Consider the following 21,684-nt stretch of genomic DNA (forward strand, 5'->3'; position numbering starts at 1 on the left):
ATGCGAGGAGCCGAGGAATACAAATTGAGCAGCAGCAGTATATATTGCAAGATAATTGTTACTCTGTATATTTATATAATAAATTTGGCTAATAATAACATCAAAGTCAGGATGGCCGAGTGGTCTAAGGCGCCAGACTCAAGTTCTGGTCTTCGTAAGAGGGCGTGGGTTCAAATCCCACTTCTGACAATTTTTTTTTTCCCAAAATTTTGAAGCTTAAATCACATATATAATACTCGTTTATTTAAGTTCACGAACAACTCATTATTCAATCGTTCATGAATAAGCTCGTCTTTTTATGTTCATGATCAAATTTATCATACATAATTGTTTTAGTATAGGTAAAATTTTGACTTTTAACTTACAAAAGTATATAATAGAATAAAATGTAAAAGAATTAAACTTAAAATTCTAAATTAGTACACACTCAAATTATGTTTTCAAACAGGTTAAACACTATACAAAGATCGTTTATAAAAAACTCGTTTAGGAACTCGGCTCAATTAATAAAAATTTGTTCAAGTTTGGTATGCTCAAAAATAGTTCATGGAAACATAATCTCTTACACATACCGAACTTGAACAAAATTTTGAGCTTGGTTGAAATCTCGGGCTTCGCCTTAATTAAATGAACACGAACATGAATATGGTAGTACTCGTCTAGGCTTGGCTCGACTCGACTCATTTTTACCCAACTAAAACTGTGGAATCATGAGTATTATCTCCTTGTAAAAGCAAGCAAACGATAAACACAGCAAAAAATATATATTTTTTTGACGGGTAAGGAAAAATTTCATCAAAATAAAGCCATACGGCATCTACAATCAAAATTTTCATGTTCTTTCTTCACATCGAGTTAAAAACTACGTAGTAGCAAAACATCGCATAGAGTTAAAATTATTAACATAATAACTGGATTGAGCCTTCAAATTGAACTTGTAAAATCTAGTACCATTAAATTTAAATCTACAAATCCTGTTCATCTACTTTACTGTGTAATGAATTGTTTCTTACAGAAAGTTGTAACAACGGCATCAAGAAGAAGAACATCAACCTTAGGCAAGGTTGGTAAATAAGAATTTACCCACTGTGAAACACAAATAACCACTTTGGCCATTTGTTTGGGGGGGGGGGGAGGTGAAATCGAACACTCATAACCTGTAGCCCACTTCTTTAGGAGGAAAAACTGTGCAATGCAAATGTTGTGGGCAAAACAAAATTTACATCAAGGAGACCAACTTCATTTATGCTTGCAAGTTCTGTAATGCTTCAATTGAAGCGGAAGTGCCAATGAATTATTGGGTTTATATTTGAGGTGGAAGTTGGTAAGTTGTTACTTCATTAAATCTAAAAATACAAATGCATTCCACAGACTGTGCAACAACATGGAAGGCACAAGGTTCCTCGTCCGAGCAAAGAGAGCACCCATGACAACCCCCAGAAATATAAGTGGAAGCATCCTCTGTACATTGAAATGTGCTAGTGCAAACACTATTGAGCTTACCAGAATTGAGCACCATACAGGCATGTACTTTGTCAACGACGGTAAAAGGAAACCCCTGAAGACTATCTCTTCCCAAATGGGAGCACACACTGAAACAACCACAATATACAATCCCATTGCCACGGGATCCCGTGCTAAGATAGACTGTTCCACGCTTGAAAGAGTGACGGGTGTTGATGGCAATAGAGGTAGTATGTCAAGGTTGAATTGAGAGAGGCGATTTACCAGTGGAAACATGAGGCATCCTAGGGCAACGTCAAAATGCCAGTTCCCTTTCAGGCTGAATTTAAACCATCCTGGAGGAAGTGGACGAAAACGAGATAGGCAACGGTGAAGGATGGCAATCCCTGCTAGGCCTTCTGTTACGTCGGTCAAAAGGCTGTAAAATGCCTGTCCCCTGTATGTTAAAGATTCCTTACTGAAGCCAGCAATGTGGGCTGCAAATGGCATCATCCAAGAACCCACAAACCAAAATGAGGCAACCCATAATAACATAACCTGAATCAACAAAAAAGATGGTCAAACCAAGGAACTTTTTGTATGTGATCATATTAGCAAAGACTTAGGGTTAGTGGCTTTCGGTGAGTAGATAAATCCAGTAGAATACATTCTCGCATTTTTGGAACAGAGATCAAAACATGATAACAAAGATGAAGGCAGAACCTTGCAAGGTCTGCCAACCCTCATGATTGACACATCAATTATCAATAAATGACGAGAAACAGTATGTACAAACACAAAAGAGCATATGAGAGAGATGGCTGTTCCTACAAGGATGTTCATAATGAAATATTTGAAAAGATAAACTTACTTGCAATATGGTTTCTCCTGTCCATGGTACATTCCAACGATCTCCAACTGCTTTTAAAACAGAAGCAGCAGCCTGAAGCAATTTTAACCAATTAGTGACCCTTAAGTATCATGGAAGACCAGTACACAGCATAGGAAGAATGTGAACTGCAGCAACCAGCAAGTTGATGAGATCCAATATCACGGTTAAATAAAAAAAAAATCACATAAACCCTTCTGGTGTCATGTTGCATCCCCAATAAAAGATATCTCAACTCCCAAGACAAAAAAACACCTAAGATTGGCCAAGTCAAAAACATTTAATAAAGCATTAACTCTGTCAACTTGGGTCCTTTTACCAACAGAGCCTCCCAGGCTAGGGCGTCACCTACAGACGAATCACTGATCCTAAAAGTCATGAAATTGCCAACGTGTCAAAATAAGAGGCCAGGGACAGAGATATATAATGTGTAGCTCCAGCCTCCAGGATATCCAAACTTCAGATCTATTCTCCAGAGACAAAGGTTCTCTGCACAACCTACAACTAGGCTATTTCCAAAAGACAAAAACCTCATGGATAAAGAATCTCATGACGGTTGGAAACAAATCCTCTGACTTCAATGCCACATGGAAAAGTCAACATGTGTCTCCTACTTACAGGTATTGTACAAACAACTCGAGGTTCATTGTGTTTCATTTTTTTTTATCAAATTAACCCCTGTTGGGCTCTAATTATCAGCGTGTTTAGAAATTTAGATGTAGTAATGTAGTATAGAAATTGTATTGAAAACATTAGATATCCTAATTTTACTGGGGGAAGGGGAGGGAGGGGGCTGTAACATATTATGTTTAGGCTTCCTGCAACTTTAACAAAAAACAAATTGTGTCCGTAAAATACTTCTTAATCTATAGTATTTCCAGTGTTCTTTACGGATTTTTTAATACAAACAGACCACTTATTGTAATTCATTAATTATTTTTTTTCAAACATAACATCATGGATTACTTCATAGCAGTTCCTAACTATTACTTATCATGTTATTATACATCCACATCAAGGCTAATTACGCCCATTCATCTTCAGAACATGGACTATATTAATTCTTTAAAGCCTAAAATCCAGTACAAACAACAGTTCTATAAGCTGTCCCTTTGCCTTTAGAAATAGATTACGGCCACCAAGTATTCGAGACTAGATTTCTTGCAATACCTTGATCAATAATTTGATTTTTGTGATGACAGACCCCGAAATACCTGAGCACCACACTTTCCTACCAACTGGTTTCACAATATCTTGATCGATATCCTTCTTTGTACCAAACATTTCAATTTACTTCAAGTCAACCTTAATGTTTCAAGTTTTTACCTCTGATCTCCACAGTTCTATTTTATAACTATTATCTACTCTAAAATGATCCCCTAAAACAGTTTCAGCTGCAAATCACATACACCATGTCACCTTATATAATATAGAGCTAGTATTACTATCCATAACCATCGCATAGAAGAAAGACCTGCGTAACCCAATTCATAATTTTCTCAGTCCGTATACATATCAATTATAGCGTTCATATACTTAAAGAGATATACCCTTCTTTATCAATGCCCACCAAAGTAGGTCAGTTTGTTCCTAGTAAAAAAAACTCTCCATGTAAACAATTATATTTACATTTTTACATCATATGATGACTTCAATAGTTTATCTCTGGGGTATAAACCCAAAAGTGGCTCTTTAGCACCTTCACCCACTTCCTACGTTCCTAGGTCTATGCTCATTTACCCTTTCCCATAAGTTTGTACAGTACCTAATTAGTTTATCCCTCAATGCAAATCTCCTTGTTATTGGAAAAAGGCATGTGCTCTGCCTCTATTCCTCTGGCATTTTTGAGTAATCCAAAAATCAAGATCTCCACATATCATTGGAAATACCATTCCGGCAAAATGTGTTCTCTATATTAGTCATGGGCCTGGATATTAATATCTTGCATTGCTCAACTTGACCCTTAATGAAGAGTTCATCAATCCTATAATATTATCCTTAGAACACTAATTGAACTAGTCATCGTATCCTTTTTTCGCAACATCTTCTTAGTATCTTTCTCTCCTTCCTTTTAAGTCCTAAATAATCATACCAGTTGCATTCCGAACGATTACCTGTCTTTGTAATTGCCTCCATGTACTCCACATTATTCTCCTCATTGGCTCATCCCAAATCCCAATTCTATCTCATCTTTAAACAACATTTCGCGTTGCCCGAATATCTTTATTAACCTCTTCATTGATCAACAAAAGTTCTTCAGCTGGATCAGGTGCATACGAATACCTCTACAGATCAATCATTCTTTTCAACTACTTGGTAGACTCCTTCAAAACTCAAACATCTAGTTCTTTTCTCTGTTTAAGTTTTTTTCCTCCTTTTTTTTTTTTGAAATAAGTTTTTTTCCTCCTTTATCTTACTTTGATGTGTACCTCAAGAACCACAAACTTCTCACAAGGCATAACTTTTCAATCGCTGCAATTACACCTACACACCCTCACTGTAAAAAAAATCTATTTTTGCATGTGCTCCATGCTGAAAGTCGCCAGATGAATTGCGTGCTTCCTAAAATACTATCTCCACTCACATGTTCGAATCACGTGCCTCTTAAAACAACTATCTCCCCTCACATCTTCCTTTCTCTCTTCTCAATATATACCCACTATGTTCAAGCATCCACTTTTTCTCTCTTTCCTTTCTATATGAGTGCCTTTCCTGAAACCTTATGACAACGGGTAAATTATTTGGATACAAAAGGAGTGTAAAGATTTTAATGTTACAAAATGAGAGTGAGGTCCATCCCAAAAAATGTGATGAAAAAAAATCGTGTGACTGAGGTTCATTTGGTACAATGATAGTATCCGAAGAAAAACATTTGCAATAAATTTCTCCTGACAGAAGGTGAATTTTTGTAATAATACAATGTTCTAAGATAGCTATTAGTTTGTCTAAATAAAATGAACCCTTCATAGTCAAGCAGAACAATCTAAGCATATATGTTATAGAACGATAGCGATTCTGCTGCAATACAGATGACATAGTCAATTTGTACTCATATGTAAGCATGCTTGAAAGCTTTATATGCTGACCACATCTACGGCCTTTGTCCAGTAATTTGCTATTGGCTTTTTCAAATAGTCAGATTACTAAAAAGTTATGTTTGGTAAGCGGATATCATATTAAGGTAGTATTCTCTTCACTCGAACTTCACTGATCTCATCTTAACTGAACTTATTATCCTTTAACTTATCTGGACTATAATCTTAGCTTATCTGAATTGATTAGACCTGGACATGTCTTGTTTGAACTACTAGCCACAAGCTTATCTTATCTAGACTTATTCGACATGAAACAAGTGAAAATAAGGAGGGGAATATAAAAAGGTACTAAGCTTATATTACTAAAATTATCCGAACTTGTTAGCCCTGAGCTTATGTTGTCTACAATTATTAGCCATGAACTAAGACTTATCTGAGCTAATTAGCTCTGAATTTAGACTTATTCGAACTTATTAACCCTGAAATTAGACTTATTTGAAATCATTATCCCTGAAAATCTTATCTTGTACAGCCCTAAACCTATATTGTCTGAACTTTCACCTAAAATAAGTAAAAGTAAGGTAAAAGGAACAGAACTTAAGAGGTTGTTAATTTTCATAAAATCATCTAATCAACAACTAATGTTACCAACATCTTTGTACGTAGCTAATAGCCTAATAGTAACAACTCTTCAAAAGGAAAATACTAACTTGAACGGCCAAAGAAACAGTCGGATAACCAGCTAGTTTGCAAACTGCTCCTCTCTCTGAGAGTAAATTTGATGAGCAACCTATGAAGTATTAAATCTTTACCGGTGCAGTCTTGTACAAGTGCCGGCACTTGCCCCAACCACTTGCCCAACCAGTACCCATATCTACCTAAACCTTGAACACATATCTACCTGAACCTTAAAAATCTCTAGTCCAGTTAGATCCAGCATTCTCCCTTTACGTATTCATTATTTGTATATGAGGCTAGCAGCTACTGGAAGAGAAATGTCTAACTAGTCCAAGCTTTCTTTGAGCACATCAAACTTTAATATCCTTTACTCAAGGTGATTCAATCAATAAATTTCTAGATTATGAAGTAAAAAGTAAAAATAATAATCAAAGGGGGTTCATAAAGTGAGATATGTGTTACTGGTTAGACTATATGGATGGAAAAGATCACATATCTATAGCAAATGTTTGACTACAAGAGGCCGCAAACTCATTATCGAGTGGGGATTATATTCCTTTAATCTAGTTCCACATTTCATTCACTAAGCACGAGAATTTGGAAATGAAGCTTTGTCATTGATTTCCTGGAAACCACAGCTAAATTCAAGGACATTGACAAAGTATAATGTAAATGTTTTCCAACACAATCATTTCATTCTTTAACAGTTTCAAAAAAAAATAAAAAAAATAAAAAAATCATCTTGTCCTAATCAACTCATGAAATTGTTCGCAAATTGTTACCAAATAACATATTAAAACAGGTACATCAATTCACTAAACATTTGAAGATACTTAAGTTCGAAGTTACCTCTCGAAAACATGACCTCCAATCCTTTTTAAGGACTGTCTGAAATTCGAGCTTCGGCTTCACCAATTCCTCAGCTAAAACATCTTCAACCACATCAGGTTTCAAGTTCTCAGCAGGAAACTCCTCTTGCCTAAAACAACAAATTTTCCATCTCTGCAATAATCCCATCACGGAAAAAACAAAACCAATTACGAAAAATTCCAAAACCAGCTACAATAAATCAATCACTACATTTCAACACAAAAGTAACACCTTTGTACAAGAAGAAATAGAAAAAACAAGCGTTTTAAAACTACTTACAGATTTTGAAGAGCTGAAATTAGAATCCGCAACGCCAAAATTACGATTCAGTAACGATAAGCTAGCGGGACGATTCGGAACCCTAATTCTAGATAAAGAAGGTACAGCTAAAGGGCGATGAGAGATACAATAGGAAGAAGAGCTCAACATTGAGGTCGGAAATTAGGGTTTTCTCCGCGCCTTTTCGTCGATTATACCAAACCTATGCATTTGGGGAAAACTGCAGATGAAGCAAAACAAACAGAAAAACCTAATTCCCCAAATTCAAACTACCACAAGCGAAACTTGAGAATCAATCAGACAAAGATAAACCCAATTGTTGAAATCAATGTTCCTAATTAAGGAGTGAGACCCCAAAAAATCGATTTTGGAAAATTTTTAAATGATTTTGGGAAATTACATTTGGAGGAATCGAGGAAGCTTCAAGTGCACGAGTTTCTTAGAGAGGAAAGGAAAGGGAAAATGCTTATAAGTTTATCTCACCAACCACTCACTTGGTATTAGCTTGGCCAAACAGCACCTAAGCTTAGCCAGCCTTTTCCGAATTTCTTTGGTTGCTCCTCTTGGTTGGAATTTCTTTATGCAGAAAACAAATTTACCAAAAAATCCCTAATTAATTAATTAATAAAAAGTTATTAAAAGAAAAGCTATCCACAAATTCTTATTTATAACGGGTGTACAATAAAAATATTGTACACCGGAGTAAAAGTTGACTCAAAATGCTTAAAAGTTACATTTATATATGTAAAAGTTATCTATTTTTTAATGATAAATTTTTTCATTTGAATAAAAATTATTTCTTCAAAATCACTAATAATGTATAAATTAATCATTTAACCCTTTAAAATGTTTATCTATCAACTTTTTAATTTTATAATATAAAAGTTACAGAAAAATAGGTTAAAGTTACAAAAATTTCATAAAAGTTATCTTGGTGTACAATAAATTTACTGTACACCTTGTGCGCGCAAGACCTTTTGAAAACTATCGATGAATACGTGAAGCCGACAACCGATGATATTGAAGCATGAATTTACAATATAACAATTCTAAACTGATTCTAAGTAGAAGTAAGGTTAATTTGTGCCGATTTCTTGGACTTCCACCATTAAACAATTCTGCTGTAAAACCATTACACAATTCCACCATTAATTTGTTTCATCAATTCTCTGTAACTTTGTTGACATTAAAGGAAAAAGAGGACCAACCAAGAGGAGCAAATAATTTTGCCATCAAAGGAATTTCCGTGAGGGAAGCAATTTTTATCAGTAGTTTGATGACCAACGTACTCCGTATTTAAAAATTCTAGTAATATTAACAATTAGTAACATTATTTTCATCATTTAATTCATAGTTGTAATATGTCAGGAAATAATAACACATAATATCACTTACTAACACCTACTGAATTCGAGCCAAGGATATTGACGACATAACGTACTCCATAATATTCAATTTATCAATACCCATAAAATACTAATGTACTCGATATTGACGACATAACGTACTTGAAATACATAGAAAAATAAAAAATCAATAATACTATATAAAATTAATCGTTCATACGTACCTAATAAATATTATTATCAAAGGTCGAATGCTCTCGTTCATTGATATGTTCATCATATTTTTAAAGAAATTTGTCCTATTTCTAATATGCATAGGAAACATTATATCTATATAACTCTAACTCTAGAATCCTAATACATACAAACCAAGACAATAATATTTATAGTATCAAATAATACAAGGAGTAAAATTATATCTTGGTCAGCTATATAATTATATATTGCGTGTGATTATACGTTGAGATAGATTATTAAGAATATTAAATAAACTAGTACACTTAGAAGTGCATAAGATGTAGGACTAGTTAATAATTCCTTATTAGAGTAGTTGTAGGAGGCAACTACTTATAATATACGAAAATAGGGTATCCTTAAAACAAACGGATTTTTCATGAAATGCCCCTGAGGTTTGACTTAATGCACCAAATACCCCTAAACTTTCCAGAATGCACCAAATATCCCCGAGGTTTGAAAAAATAACACAAAATACCCTTAATGAGCATTTTCCGTCCATTCCGTTATGTCTCCGTTAACATTAAATTTTAACCCTTAATTAAAGCAATTAACCCCCCCAAAAAAAAATCAATTAACCCCAAAATAAATCAATTATCCCCAAAAAAATAAAATCAATTAACCCTTCTTCTTCCCTTCTATTCGCCACCTTCACAATTCCACCTTCACAATTCCAACACCCGCAATTCGCCAAGAAACTCAACTTCTACTCCCCTCCAAAAATGAATGATTAGTGGAGAAGTATATAATTAATCCAACACCCAAAACCTACATAAGTTCATATGGAAAATTGGACCCATTAATGGAGTTGTACCTTTCTATTTTGTTGTTCAAACACCTGCCGACTTCCCAGATATTAAGCGTTAATTTCTCGAATTTGGAAGTTTTCGTCGCTAATTGACGGAAATGTATACGATCTGTTTGTTTCTTTGACAAAATTCGTGCTTGCTTTATCGATTTTGTGTGATTGTTGATAATTTTGTGTGTTTTTTGGATTTTTGGGGTGAATTTTTTCTGGGTTTTGGGAGAAAGAGGAGAGACAAGGAAGGGCAATGGCGTTGTTTTGGTAGCTGGGCGGCGATTTCCATGGCAGAGGGAAGAAGGAACATGGGCGGTGGTAGCTGGGTGTTCTTTTCTCTCTCCTCAGCTCCCAGGCTCCCAGCCAAGCTCCACCACCACTACCCTCTCTCCTCTCAGCCATGTTTTTCGTCGTACATACGCAGTCCACCCATAGCCACCACCGCCCAACAATCCCGGTGGCTATGGGTGGATTGTGTCCCGGTGGTGCACCAAGGAAGGAGATCGAGAGGTGGGCTTCGTTCCAGGCAGAAAGGGGGGAGCAATGTTGGCTTCCAAATCATCATCTTAGCCTACAACGAAGCAATTAATGGTAGCGGAAGAGAAGAAAAAGAAGATGATAATGATGATGAATTGATGATTGATGGCGTGAAAGAAGAGAGTAGTATAAGTGAAAGAAAGCCCAAAGTTTTGATTTTTTTAAAAAATAATAGTTAATTAAATTTTTTTAAGTTTTAATTGATATAATTAAGTGTTAATATTAGGATTAGTAGAGAAAATGGTTGAGAAAGGGCAAAAAAGTAAATTCACGCTAACGGAGACTTAACGGAATGGACGGAAAATGCTCATTAAGGGTATTTTGTGTTATTTTTTAAAACCTCGGGGGTATTTGGTGCATTCTGGAAAGTTTAGGGGTATTTGGTGCATTAAGGCAAACCTCGGGGGCATTTCATGAAAAATCCGTAAAACAAATATGTAAGTCAGGGGTAAACATAATAGAGTATCCTTCAAGAAAACAAAAATATAATAGAGTAAACTAATTATCTAAACAAAAGGTAAAGTAATTAGGGTAATAATTAATGGCTGCATACCTATGCACCTAAAGATAGGTGCATATGAGCTAAAACGACACCTATTATATATAATATACCTATTTTTCTCTCTCTTACAACCTCTCATCATTTTTCTCTCTCATCAAACCCCATTTTCTCTCTCCATATTTTGCGCCATGGCGAATAACCGGCGGCGCCAATCACCACCTCCACTGGCAGCTGACCTCCTCCTCATCCGTAATCTATCTCTTTCTCTCTTCTTTCCTTCTCCGAAACTGCAATTAATTGCAATTTCTTTGAGTTTTGCTAAAATCTAGGATGACGATGCTTTCGCCGGAGTTTCGATCTCCTCCGTGCCGGTTAGGGCATCTGTTTTGATTCAAATTATGTCTGCGTACGTCTGTTTTTTACATATGTGATTGACAAGATCATACAGAAGACGCAGCATACGAATATGATTGATGTTCAAACTCATAATCGGACTCGTGATAAGACTTGTTGTGAGTGTTTTCTAATTCAATATATAGAAATGATTTTCTGGATCTAGACATGAGTAGGTAAAATGCTTTGAATATTGATCATGCTGCTGGAAATCTAGCCACGATTAAAGTAATTGCATGATTAGATTTGGTAACAATGTTATTAGTAACTACTACTATTTTTAATTTATAGTTTACATGTTTTAGGATTTTTTTTAGAGGTTAATTTTTGTGAATGAGTTTGAAATTATGGAGTAGATTCATAAGTTTAGTGCGTAGTTTATATCGAGCCGAGAACTAATACTATGAGTGTGGTGAGATTTTTTATGCAATTGATTCGATACTTTTGTGTGATGTTCATTTTATCAAGTCTAATGTTCAATTTATCCAAAATCATGTTCAATTAAATTTAACTTATAAAACCAATATATGTTCAATAATTTTGTGTGACGTTCAGTTTCTCAAGTTTCATGTTCAACTTATAAAGAATTATGTACAACTAAATTTAGCCTATAAAACTATGATATCTTCAACACTTTGTGTGATGTTCAGTTTCTCAAGTCTTATGTTCAACTTATACAGAATCATGTTCAACTAAAAGACAAGCAGCAATAGTATTAAACAGACGGCCATTATTCTTTACTAAAAGATCAAAAGTGGCGCTGCCTAAATATTGTCATGTTCAGTTAATAATTCACAATGTTCAACTTATAAAAGATGATGTTCAAGTTATAAAAGATGATGTTCAAGTTATAAAAGATGATGTTCAATTTATAAAAGATGATGTTCACAAATAAGAACACTTTTGTTTGATGTTCAATTTCTCAAGTCTCATGTTCAACTTATAAATAATCATGTTCAACTCAATTCAACTTATACAACTATGATATATTCATAAATAAGAACACTTTTGTGTGATGTTCAGTTTCTCAAGTCTTTATGTTCAACTTATACAAAATAATGTTCAACTAAAAACATTGTTATTTCCTGCAGGAAGGAAAAGGTTAATAAGAATGCGGCAACAAAAGATAAAAGCTGATTTAGAAATCGAAGATATGATATTAAGAGAGGCTGCAAGAATTGAAGAAGAATTGAAGGCATAAGCAACAAAAAAAGAATATGCAAAGAGAAAAGAGACCGTTGTAGCGAAAAAAGTGGAAGCCGAAAGGAAAGAAACAGAAAAATTAGAAGCATATATAGGAAGAGAAAAGAGGCAGCAACATCTAACGTAGAGGAAGTAGATAGAAAGTAAATGACATGTTCAATTTCTGAACATGAATGTGTATTAAATTACTTTAAATGTCCATTTGTGTATTCTTTATGTGTGCTTGAATTGCCGCTTACTCAAATAATGATATATTTTTTATGGAAAACAAGCGTGATAAAAAAATTAAAAAAAAAAATTAAAATTTAAAAAGTTAAAAGAAGTTAGAAACAAAAAAAAAAAAAAAAAAAAAAAAACCAGAATAATGCACTAAAAAGGAAGGTTGAAGCTGCTAAAAGAGCAATTATAGCTCATATGCATGCAGAGTTGCATGCATACCTATGCAGCCAAACATTTGGGGTAATTAGGGGATGCCAAGCCCAAACAATGCCGTGTGTTAGCATCAGCATATTCCGTATTAATCTAATCCACACTATTCCACTTTTTATTTAATAATTTTTTATTTTACTAATTAGGGATATAATGGAAATTTTTAATTTCTGCACAAAGTAAATTTTTTCTGCATTTAGAAGCTATGATTTCTTTTTCTTTCTTTTTTGTGGAAAATATGGATTTTGCCAAATCTTAGATTGAGGTTGTGTGACTTGTGTTGTGGGAATATTGGAGCATGGATGAAATAATGAGCAAAAGAACAGTTGTGTAAGGCGTGAAGTAAATCGTGTCGTAACTGTTGTGATTTTTGGTTTTAACATCGAAATAATACCGAAGTCAAATTAGAACAATTTAAGATATGTTGCGTTTTAAAGATTGGTTATTAACTCTGACATAATGCATTTCTAAGATTGGTAGTAGAAAGAAACATATGTAGTAGGTTTTAGTAAGTTCCTTAAAAAGTTTGATTTTACCCTTCTACAATATTGAACTACATGTAATACGGAGTACTTTGCTACTTGTGCATGTGTTGATGAAAAAAATGAGTATTATTGAATTTATTGTTGTGATTCTTGTGATCATATTGGTATAAGTTTGTCTAGAAATTGTAAATTTGTGAGCAAGTATAACTTATGGAATCAACATGCTTGTTTCTTTTTCTCTTCAATTGCATGATGTGTATTTTTAGTTGTTGATTGAATTCACGATTGTTAATATTTTTAGTTGTTGATTGAATTCATGATTCTTAATATTATGATGTGTATTAAGTGGAGAATGTGAATATTCCCCCCTTAGATTGGTTGTCTTTGCGGGCATGAAGGAATATTGAAGCACGAATGGTATTAGTAAATAGTTGTGCGTGAAGTAAACCGCATTGAGAAATTTGTTACATACATTGGTTACATTAAATTAAGAAAATTTTCAGCTTTTAATCATCATTTCTTTTTTTGTGCGAATGAGCCTGAAAAGGCGGGGATGAGAATCGATCCCATGATCACCTGGAACCGGGATGGAAGCTCTAACCCACCGAGCTATCCCTCACTTCAATCATTGTATTTTCTTAAACCGGCAAAGTTTTTTTTTTTTTTTTTGACAAGAACAAGTGAAGTTATTATATTATTGGTTTTAACATGACGTATTAAATTTGGGTTCTCTATTCGATATTTGATTTATGCTTTTAAAGAGTAGTGAAAAGTGTGAAATCTGATATACTTATAATAAACATGTCTTCACACATTCATGTTCATGTCACTCACAAGTTATGAATCATTGAAGCAAGAAGTCAAGAACAGTTCTTTAGAAACAAATTAATTAAAGATCACTTTTTTATTCCTCTTATGGACTGATTCTAGAAATATATTCTTTTAGATTACAAACATGTATCGATGTACTACGTAAATAACATATTTGGGGTAGGAATCGAACCCTGGACTATGCTAGGGAAGAAGGAAAAGTTCACCACTTGAGCCAATCCCAATTCCTTATACGAAGTATATATATAGTACGACACTTTACCAATGATATTTTAGCTAAGTGGTTGACGGCTTGTACACTGGTCACATTTTCAAATCTCTTCTCCCATTTGTAATTTTTATTGATCTCTTGGCTCATTCGTACAATACAAAAATAATACTCTCTTTTTTATATTATCTTTTAGTACTACTATGAATCTATGATACTATCCTTTTTATAAATGCTACGTAGCCATGATAAACACTTGCACTTCATATAAATTACAATTGCAAGTTGACTAGTGATTAATAAATATTCATACAATTTACATGTTTATCTTTAACCATTACCTAACACATAACCATGTCAAGATACATGACTATGAATTATATAGTATCTTAAATTATATAATCAAGTGCATAATTTAACAACAACTCCAATTGATAATAAGTTACTATAAATAGAATAACCTAAGGAAGTAATTGAGGCATACCATTCCAAAATTTCAATACTACCCCCATATCAAAAACAATAATACTCTCATTTGTGTTAAAACCAACGATGATGGGTACTAAAACAGGATTAGCCATAACCATCTTGATGATGATAGTCATTGTCCAATTTGTCCAACCTGTTTGCTGCCAACACCACCACCATCACCACCACCATCACCACGACGACGACGATGACGACGATAAATACAAATATGATCCATTAGACAAATGTAGATCACTATTTCACAAAATGAGGGAAGACTGTGACGATTTTGATTCACCAGATTGTTGCATAACGTTTAATAAGATGGACTTTTTTGGATGTCTCAAGTGTGACGTTGATATCCCACTTAGAAATCGCCAGAATTATCGTGATATTGTCAGATCTACCAGGAGGAGGTTGAAGAGAAATGATAATAAGTGTTACGTTCCCAAGTACAACTGTGGTGGTAACATATCTCACAATTAAAACCTCGTAATAAAGATATAAACATAATAATAAGTCATCTAAATAAACGTTGATATTTGGTGTCCGTTACATATTTACGTAACGTAGATGAGATCGAATAATATGTTCGTTTTGAAGGAGTGAGTACTCTTCACTCTACCTAGCCTCTATGTTTGATTTTAAAAATGTAATGTATGAATGTATTGTTAATCTCGCTCTTTAACTCTTTTGGGGTATTGCTTATGTTTTTCATATATTTTCTAAAGCCATGCAACAAATTACTTGCTGCATTTAGCAAAAATCGCGTTTCAATTGATTAACAACGTGTGGAAATTTTGTCTTGTTACACTCCGGACCACTTATACGATCACAAAGATGCTAATGGACTGATTATTCCTGCTAAATCCACATAAAAACTGTATCTGAAAAATTCAATCTACATACATAAAAATCTCATAAATTTAATGTTACATGTGATCCATATCAAATTCAATTTTGATATGTTCGACTACAAAATCTTAAATCTCATATCCAAGATCAACAAAATCACCAAAAATTGCCTGATACTAAACACCAGGTGCGCGTAAGAACTAAGAAGTTTCACAAAAACACCACCAAAAAAGTTAATCACAACTAGGAATTGAGCAAAACTCGCGATAATTAGTTAAATGAGTCTGCTCACAACCTGAAGTAATTTAACAACTTACAAGTAATAAACCACACCAACCTCAATCAAACTGATATGAGGAATGTGAAGAATAACAGCAGGAGAACGACTGTTCTTTCTGAGGAAAGAATACACACCATTTATCACAAATCTCTTAAGCTTAGATGCATGCTTTCGCGCCTTTATATATGAATGTCCAACTATATAAGCAACCCCAGCTTCTTTAGCTTCCAAAAGTTCTATTAATTCTTCCTTCAATTCATCTTCCAAAGTCTCACCACCTGGTAACTGAAACCTGGTATGCCTCTGTGAAAATCTGGGTGCCTCTTCAACTTCATATTTGTTATGTAAACTGTGTAAGGTTGGTGACTTACCTCCTTTACTACTTTCTCTGTGACTTGAACTGCTCCCTCTACACTCAGAATTGTTATCTGATGTCACTAATCTTGTTCCGAACTTTGCTGATGTTTTCACCAATGCCATACACCCGTCAACCATTGTGTCAGAAGATCCGATACCTTCTGCCTCCATTCTGATGAACTCTGCTATGCTCATAACAAGGTTGTCTTCAAAATCATCAACATATTTATCAATATCTTTGTAACCATAACGTATGATGCAACGGTACATTCTGTAAGATTTGGGACCAATTCTGCCTACAAGATACCGCTCTATGTCTGAAACATGAGGTATAGGGACTGTTTTGATGCAGACGAAAACCACTATTTGATGAATGGCAGGTAAGTTGGTTAGAAAGTGGGTAAAAATGGAGGGAACTCCACTAACTAATTCTGTGTATATGAGGCTGATACCAGGAACCCTTACAATGCCGAGGTTTGGGCCCAAAGCGAGGATCCATTTCATTGGCACCTTATTCTGTACTTCAAACAAGTATTTACGCCTACTGCCATAGTGCCATATGTACATTACAAGCATGAAGATCATGGCGAAAACTAGTTGGGCCCACCCGCCTCTGGATACTTTTACAAAGGATGATGAGAGGTAGATTAACTCAATTGGTGTAAAGAATAACACGGGTAGTAATGCGAACAATATGTTCTTGTACCATACAAAAATGATTACAAGTGATAGTAACCATGTATTCACTAAAGCCACACACATGCTGGCTAGCCCTGAACCCAAAAAAAACAGGAGAAAATGGAAAGAAATCATATTAGAACTCGATCACCAACAAAATATTCTAATTTCTGAATCATTGTCTAAGGGTGCGTTCTATTCACCTGATTTTCACTTATTTTTCCTGAACTTATCAAAACTTATTTTAGTTATAAATTATACTTGGTCAACCCTTATTTTTGTTGAACTTATTTTATCTGAACTTATCTTAAATAAGTGGAAATAAGGTGAACAGAACAGAGCCTAAGTTCAAACATAAAGGAGGTTCAAAAGAAAAATCAAGATTGGTAGAACAACATTTATTAAAATAGAACTTACCATATGCATTGCCTATGAGAGTTGTGTCTTGGAATCCAAGGGTCACAGCCAGACTGAGGATCATAAGTAACCAATTTATTTCCGGGATGTAAACCTGACCTTGAATCCATCTTGAAGTGTGAACCACCTTGACGCGAGGGAAACACCCTATTGCTTGGCATTGTTTCACTATTGAAAATGTCGCGGATATGACAGCTTGACTAGCTATTATAGCAGCCAGAATGGCTAGTACAAATATTGGCCAAAAAAAGGGATCTACAAAATGGCCACATACTTATATCAAAAGACACACAGAATTGTTTGTTAACCTAACTTTAATCAAAAGGCACCATGCTAATGAAAAGAATGAAAAAGACATCAACACTGCTGCTTATTTTCCGAGTTCTTGTTCAAATGTTGCTCATGTAACAGGAAATGTTTGAAGAAATCAGACAGAAATTCACATTAAATATTTCATTTCTATGAAAAACATCACCATCATACGAGTATCGATTTAGAATTTTAAGTTATGAGAAAGGACATGACATTAACAGATGTTTGAAAGGGCATGTGTTTTTCACCAAAACACATTAACATAATGAAGCTTGCAGTTTTTTAGCTGACCAAAATAATGATTTTAGTGGGCATGTAGCTTTCTGAGAGTGGTGTTGTAAACTCACCTGGTACCGAGCTATAAAAACTTGATGAAACTACAGAGAAGTTTTTTGAAAGAAATGCTGCTTGCCCCATGTACTGAAGAACTAAACAAGGGTAAACGAAGAAAGAAAAAGCAACCTGCATCACAAGCATGAAGCGCTAATCAGACCAAGGCTCTAGCAGTCAGCTATAAAATGTAATAGTTACAGGTTCACAAAGTCTTCACAGTTTATCTTGATGGAGTGAATTATATATTAATTGAAGTGACAGCAGGAAGATTAGTAATATGTCTCCAATTTGACAATTCAATGAATATAGAAAGGTACAGGAAAGGGAAAGATGTAATTCCATCATAGCCCTTATATGCTGAATCCCTTGAAAAAAAAAAAAAAAACTTTGCACTGCAAAATTTGAGACTAGAACCTGGTAACTGGTAAGTAAGGCATAATTAAGCATGAAGTGTTAGTTTAGCCAAATTTTGGTTCGAGTTCTAAAAAATGTGTTAATTTCCTATGTAGTGCAATCTACATCAAAATCATGCATTAACTTGATGACAATAATACAAGGTCTGCCAAGACTAACCCTTATTGATGCAGGCGAGAAGTGGCCAAGGTTCACAAACATAGCCTCTGCACCTGTAAATGTAGATAAACCTTGTATAAATATTAGATGAAGATAATTAAACATAAGAGCAGATAGCATTTTTTACCTGTGATGCACAAAAGCAAGCCTCCTATAGAACGCCAGCCAACATTCCGAGTCAGCTTAAAGAACTTGTAGATGTAATGTGGAGAGAGAGCACGGTAGACTCCTGGATTCCACTTAATGATATTATAGACACCAAGAGCACCAATTGAGAACAACCAAGTGCTTACAATGGGAGCAAACATGAACGAGACTTTATGTGTACCACGATGTTGTAAAGCAAAGAGGCCAACCAGTACAATACAGACAATACTCACCACAACACCTGAGCAAAAAAATCCTTGTCACTAACTAAGTGACTAAAACAACATCAACCTCATATACAGATTGAAGAAGAGATTATTCGGGTATTTACACAAAACTCTGACACTGCACATTAAGGCTCCGTTTGGTTTGGTGTAAAACGTTTTCAGTGCAAATTGATATTCCATGGAAAACATTTTCTAAGAGAAAACATAATTTCAAACTAGTTTTCATTCGTTTGGTTCCTTAATTAGAAAATGGGAGAAGATTGTGAAGATTGAGGGGAAGAAGGGAGAGGTAGGTAAGGAGGAAAGGTGGAAAAGTGGAAAAGTGGTTTCCCTCCCTCTCAAATGTAAAAGGTTTTTCCACCTTTGAGGGGGTTATGGAAAATTGTTTTCCATCCATTGAAAAAGGGGAAATTGTTTCTCATGAAAACGTTTTACACCCTATGAAACGGAGCCTAAGTTTATGTGAACTATGTCAGCCACAAACAAATTTCTCCCGGGAAAAGGCCCTATGCTTTCTTTAACAGAAAATTTCCTAAATTATTATAACAAAAAACTCACCGTGATTCAGGCTCTTGTTATGAGCTTTGAGCCCTTGAAACGATGACAGTACTGTAGAAAACCAATTATTAATCAGTCGAGTTGGTGAAAGGACATGAAAATGGCATAAAATAAGCTTAAAAATTCAAACAAAAAACAATAAGCAGAAATATCTAGCCTCTTGCAAAAGATTAAGACAGATGTTTTTACCTGAAAGAGCAGGAGTAAATACACCTTCACCTATGAGCATGCAGGATGCAAACAAAACAATAAGAAGTAAACAAGTTCTAAACTTTTTGTTTTTCTCAAGAAATCTTCTGAATGAGGAATATCTGGTTACATAGCCAGGCCTATAGTATGCTTGAAGTTCTTCATCTGCTGCTTGATGATTTGGGAGCAGACTGAATTTCGTGTGTCTGCGTAGAAGAGAGTACAAAGCCAAAGTTCCTCCTGAAAAATAACACATTTTCCAAACCCCATCAAGTAAAAAAAATTGTAATCCAAGAAAATATTTTCTTTTAAGAAAAAAGAATTACCTTCGCCATTATCATCTGTACTTAGCATAATGACAGCATGTTTGAGCAAAGGGAAAACAGTGAGGCTCCAAAAGATCAATGATAACACCCCGAAAACAATTTCTTCATCTTGATGAAGACGATGATGCAATGATCCAGAGAAGGCACTTTGATAGACATAAAGAGGAGAAATACTCAAATCTCCATACACTATTCCGAGACTTTGGTATGCTAAAAGGAGCACATGTCTCTTCTTAATTTCAAATGACGCCTCTTCATTCTGCAACAAACATATCACCATATCCATTCAATAACTCCAAAATCTTTCAGGCAAACCAAAAAAAAAACATGATTGAAGCCTTTTTCAGACACGAAATACACCCAGCTGGTGCAATGCCAATAATCAGTTCTAGAATCTGAATTAGCCATGTTAGCTACTACGGTGTAAAAGGAAAATTACTGTCCAACATTGTACTTCTTAGTATCTTAAAAGGAAGTGCTACACATACAAGATTACAAGAGCTGACATAACTTTTTTATACAGGATTTATCAGTCCAATTTAGTGATGACTAACTGATGATTAAGTCAATAATCATTACAAAGTACACATCAATAACCATCTTCCTGTGCGGAAAAAGTTATCCTGCAACCACTACAGAAAAATGTCGCCTGCTTTATTGCAGTAATTTTTTTAAAACCATGCCATAAAATTTTAACAACTTTCACCCAATCCAGGTTCCTGGTCAATAATAAAAATAACTCCCTCCATTCAGATTTAGTTGTCGTATAAATTACAACGTGAGTAATAGACTAATAGTTCCTGACAGGAGGAGTAACAGAGAGTACTAACAGAATTAGTAACTTGCTATTGTTTTCTAGGGTGATTTAACGAAAGGGATTAGGGTTTTAATACACGAGAAATAGAGCTGGAAATGTAGGATTAAAACTGAAAAACTAGTCTATAATAAGGATGGATCATAAGAATAAGAAGATGTTACAGAAATGGTGAAAAACATACCATAGCCGGCGAAGGAGATGATCTAACAAAAAATTGAAAGCATGAAACCTGAAGATCGTTTGTTAATCGCAGGTTTTAAGGATGACTGGTAAACAAAGAAACAAATGAAAAATGAAAAATGAAAAATGAAAAATGGCAACTATTATGATTCCTGAGTCTGTTGAACATTGTGGCAACTGATCCAAAGCTCCCGGGAATTTCATTCCAAATCAGCACATTTTTCCCATAATGTATTTTTTTTTGCCATCTAATATGTCATCAACTCACGTCATTCCATGGTGTAACATTTTTTAGAAGGATAATTTGCTGGTTTTGTAACTCGGTCCGAATGTAATTGTCGCATTTTCCAAACTTCTCCCGTTACGGATACGACATTATTATACAAAAGTATCATTGTATCATCTTTTCAAAATAAAGTGACAACATTTTTCTTGACATATATCAAAATAATACTCAATAAAAACAGGAATAAGTATTTTTTTTATCGGTTAACAGTAGATACTAAGACCATATTAGCAATTTATTTTACGGTAACAAAAATAAATTTCTGTGCACACGACGGGGATCGTATTATTCTGAGTAGTGACAACAAGTTCTAAAATATTCATATCGATACCGCTCCAAAAACATGCAAATCCAAGTCAATAAGTCACAAAGAATTGCTAATGAATCAGTGCGGAGAATCTTATTACAGTCTTGAGAGAAAACTGTCTTAGCTTTTGATGCATCTTTCCTTAATTAATCAGTATCTCATAACCAACACTTTGCAACATACAAGTAAGAAATATCATCAATACAGAACACT

At 34.5% G+C, this 21,684-nt stretch overlaps 2 protein-coding genes and 1 non-coding gene across 4 annotated transcripts; 1 reads left to right on the forward strand and 2 right to left on the reverse strand.

Moving 5' to 3' along the window:
- The first annotated feature begins 105 nt into the window (after positions 1-105).
- On the forward strand, positions 106-189 carry TRNAL-CAA (transfer RNA leucine (anticodon CAA)). Its single transcript has one exon. It is a non-coding gene; the product is annotated as a tRNA-Leu (tRNA).
- A 734-nt stretch (positions 190-923) lies between these two features.
- LOC110778181 (uncharacterized) lies at positions 924-7,720 on the reverse strand. The gene is made up of 4 exons (XM_021982750.2): positions 7,195-7,720; positions 6,895-7,047; positions 2,315-2,386; positions 924-2,001 (listed from the first exon to the last, which is right to left on the reverse strand). The coding sequence occupies exons 1-4, from the start codon at positions 7,342-7,344 to the stop codon at positions 1,333-1,335; spliced, it is 1,044 nt and encodes a 347-aa protein (XP_021838442.1). The 5' UTR covers positions 7,345-7,720; the 3' UTR covers positions 924-1,332.
- Positions 7,721-15,515: 7,795 nt separating this feature from the next.
- On the reverse strand, positions 15,516-21,115 carry LOC110777731 (potassium transporter 7). Of its 2 annotated transcripts, XM_056830728.1 has the most exons (9): positions 20,880-21,115; positions 19,882-20,140; positions 19,556-19,795; positions 19,367-19,417; positions 18,562-18,822; positions 18,435-18,487; positions 17,876-17,990; positions 17,217-17,471; positions 15,516-16,894 (listed from the first exon to the last, which is right to left on the reverse strand). In XM_056830728.1, exons 1-9 carry the CDS (start codon positions 20,880-20,882, stop codon positions 15,798-15,800), a joined length of 2,334 nt encoding a protein of 777 aa, XP_056686706.1. In that variant the 5' UTR covers positions 20,883-21,115; the 3' UTR covers positions 15,516-15,797. The 2 variants fall into 2 exon arrangements, with proteins under 2 accessions (XP_056686706.1, XP_021838014.2); XM_021982322.2 differs by lacking the exon at positions 20,880-21,115 and having other exon boundaries at positions 19,882-20,161.
- Between the last annotated feature and the right edge of the window lie 569 nt (positions 21,116-21,684).

The sequence above is a fragment of the Spinacia oleracea genome, chromosome 6, assembly GCF_020520425.1.
Source record: "Spinacia oleracea cultivar Varoflay chromosome 6, BTI_SOV_V1, whole genome shotgun sequence".
Taxonomy (NCBI): domain Eukaryota; kingdom Viridiplantae; phylum Streptophyta; class Magnoliopsida; order Caryophyllales; family Amaranthaceae; genus Spinacia; species Spinacia oleracea.

Excerpts from the sequence above, each read along its gene's own strand:
- LOC110778181 (XM_021982750.2), bottom strand. The coding sequence starts at position 7,344 with ATGTTGAGCTCTTCTTCCTATTGTATCTCTCATCGCCCTTTAGCTGTA. Across the intron at positions 2,387-6,894 it reads GGAGGTCATGTTTTCGAGAG|GCTGCTGCTTCTGTTTTAAA; the intron begins GTAACTTCGAAC and ends AAATTGCTTCAG. Across the intron at positions 2,002-2,314 it reads CAGGAGAAACCATATTGCAA|GTTATGTTATTATGGGTTGC; the intron begins GTAAGTTTATCT and ends TTGTTGATTCAG.
- LOC110777731 (XM_021982322.2), bottom strand. The coding sequence starts at position 20,161 with ATGGTGATATGTTTGTTGCAGAATGAAGAGGCGTCATTTGAAATTAAG. Across the intron at positions 18,488-18,561 it reads CTTGCTTTTGTGCATCACAG|GTGCAGAGGCTATGTTTGTG; the intron begins GTAAAAAATGCT and ends CTACATTTACAG. Across the intron at positions 17,991-18,434 it reads TCTCGCCTGCATCAATAAGG|GTTGCTTTTTCTTTCTTCGT; the intron begins GTTAGTCTTGGC and ends CTTGTGATGCAG.